Source organism: Myotis lucifugus, unplaced genomic scaffold (assembly GCF_000147115.1).
Source record: "Myotis lucifugus unplaced genomic scaffold, Myoluc2.0 scaffold_967, whole genome shotgun sequence".
Taxonomy (NCBI): Eukaryota; Metazoa; Chordata; class Mammalia; order Chiroptera; family Vespertilionidae; genus Myotis; species Myotis lucifugus.
This window is the reverse complement of record NW_005872015.1, coordinates 48323-50477: the sequence shown is the minus strand read 5'-3', so window position 1 is coordinate 50477 and position 2155 is coordinate 48323. Positions and strand designations below refer to the sequence as shown.

Below are 2155 nucleotides of genomic sequence, written 5' to 3'. Positions count from 1 at the left end.
TCCCTCCAGCGTTGGGAGGTCTTGGGAGTCGCCTGGAAAAGCAGGTGTGATGTCATTACCGCAGCCCTGTTCCTCCTTCCCCGCCCAGCCCCACGTGAAGTAGAGGGTCAGCTTGACACCACCAGCGAGGGGCAGAGGCCAGCAGGACAGAGGACCAAGGCCTGACTGCCAGCGGGGCTTCCCCTCACTCTGGTGCAGACTCACATTCCTCAGGGGCCTCCAAGGGCAGCGTCTGGGCTCAGGGCGCAGGACCCCAGGACTGGAGAGGAAGGAGGCGGGGCCGGAGGGCGAGGCTGGGATGGGGGCCAGAGCCGGGCCTGAGGCTGAGATCCACGGATCTGGGTCGGAGACTGGAGAGGTGGTGAAGGGCCCCGCGAGGCCTTCAGGCAGCCAGCCAGGCCGGGAGGAAGAGGCTGTGTGGGAAGGAGGGTCCCGGAGGCCTCGGTCACCCCCACCCCCGCCCCTACCCCCATGTGGGGCAGCAGGACAGGGAGTGAAACCCAAGTGCTGGGAGCTGGGAGCCCCGACTTGTGGCTCTATGGGCAGAAGTGCTGGAAAGCCAGACTTTTCCACGCTCCAGAAAGGCAGGAATCCCGGCCTCAGTCCCCAAGGGGTGCGGTGGCTGAGGATCAAGGATCTGGGGGGTTGCTGGAACAGGGGTGGGGCCAGGACTCCTGGCCTTGAGGAGAGAGAGAAGCCGAAAGCCACGTCCTGAGACTCGTGCGTGCACCAAAGGTGGAGCGGGGAGCATTCTCTTCTGGGTGCACGCATTTCACTGGAAGTGGGGACACCCAGGAGCTCCGAGGGGTGGGGTGCAGGGGACCTGTACTCCTGGGACCTCCAGAGGATGGGTCTCCGTGCCTCCAGGGCAGAGGGACTGGGGCTCTGGAACCAGCCCGGAAACCCGGCAGCTGCGCTCCAGGGGGCCCCGGGGGAGAGGGGCCGCCATCCCCTCCCGTGCAGGGCCCACACTTACTCGGGTCCTGATACCGTCTGTGGATCCGGAGCTGGAGGACTGTAGAGGGAAGGGAGGGAGTGGGAGGAGAGAGGCGGGAGGGAGTGTCCAGGAGCCCGGCCTGGCAGGCGGTTCGAGCTGCTGCTGTTGGCGGGACGCGCGTGCCCAGCCCCCTTACACACACAGCCCTGCGGGCGGGTGGGCAGGCAGCCCGCTCCCTTTCCTGGGCCTCCCGCCTGCTCCCTGCCAGCGGAGCGCGGAGGGCCAGAGCCGTTCTGGGGTGAGGTGCCAGCCAGCGTGCAGGCAGGAGGCAGCCCTGCCCCCGGCTCCACCTGCCCCCTGTAGGAGTGTGTGCCCACCCACCCCCTGGCACAACCTCCCTCTTGGCAGCCTGGCCCATTTGCACCTCGCCGGATCCAGGCACTCCGCCTCGCCTCGCACGCACTGCGGCCTTCTGCGCTGCCTCCGGCCTCCCCACAGCCGCCTCCTCTGCACACCCACCTTCGAACGCGCATTCCCCTGGGCCCTAGCTTTGCACACACGCCACTTCCGTGCCCCTGTGTATACCTTTGACACTCGCTCCTCACCCTCTGCTCACTCTGGCTTGCCCCTCCCCCAGCCACAGTAGCACACTTACGTGCCACAGTCAGGATCTGGGCCCTTCACTCATTTCTGCTCTTGTGTTCCTGCACTCTTTGCACGCTCCTTGCTCTTTTGGGTCATTGTGTCTTTGCACCCATCCAGCCACGTAGCTAGCACACTCATTGGCACACTCAAGTGCCTTCTGCCTACTCGGGCATTGGCCTCTGGTTTCACTCACTTGCACACTTTCCACCGACGCTGGGGCCTCAACTACAGCGCTGACACTCGAGGCCTGGTAGCTCACTGTCCCCCGGGCCGCTCTGAAGTCTCCGCTCTGTGCACTTCACTTTGCACGCGTGTCAGGTTAGGCCCCTGTTCCTTTGACCCTCTGCACACCCACCTCTACCCGCCCACTCCCCACCATTCCTAGGATCATTGCATTAGCCAGTTGCACACTCATTGAGCCAACACAACTTGAGGCCTCCTTTATGCACGAGTGCTCTTTTGCACAGAAAAACACATACCTCTAGGGTCCCACCGCCCCCCTCCCACCTCACCCCACCCTGCACACTCCCAGAGTTAGGGTATTCCCCAGCCCAGAGAACCCTCCTACAGCTC

General features: G+C 64.6%; 1 protein-coding gene across 1 annotated transcript in view; it reads right to left on the bottom strand.

Moving 5' to 3' along the window:
* MAMSTR (MEF2 activating motif and SAP domain containing transcriptional regulator) overlaps positions 1-2155 on the bottom strand; it is a 7806-nt gene that overhangs the window by 3197 nt on the left and 2454 nt on the right. Inside the window, exons 2-3 of the mRNA XM_023747761.1 lie at positions 977-1099; positions 60-350 (exon numbers count right to left, since the gene is read on the bottom strand). Of these exons, the coding sequence (XP_023603529.1) occupies positions 60-350; positions 977-1099 (414 nt within the window). The remainder of the gene's footprint in view (positions 1-59; positions 351-976; positions 1100-2155) is intronic.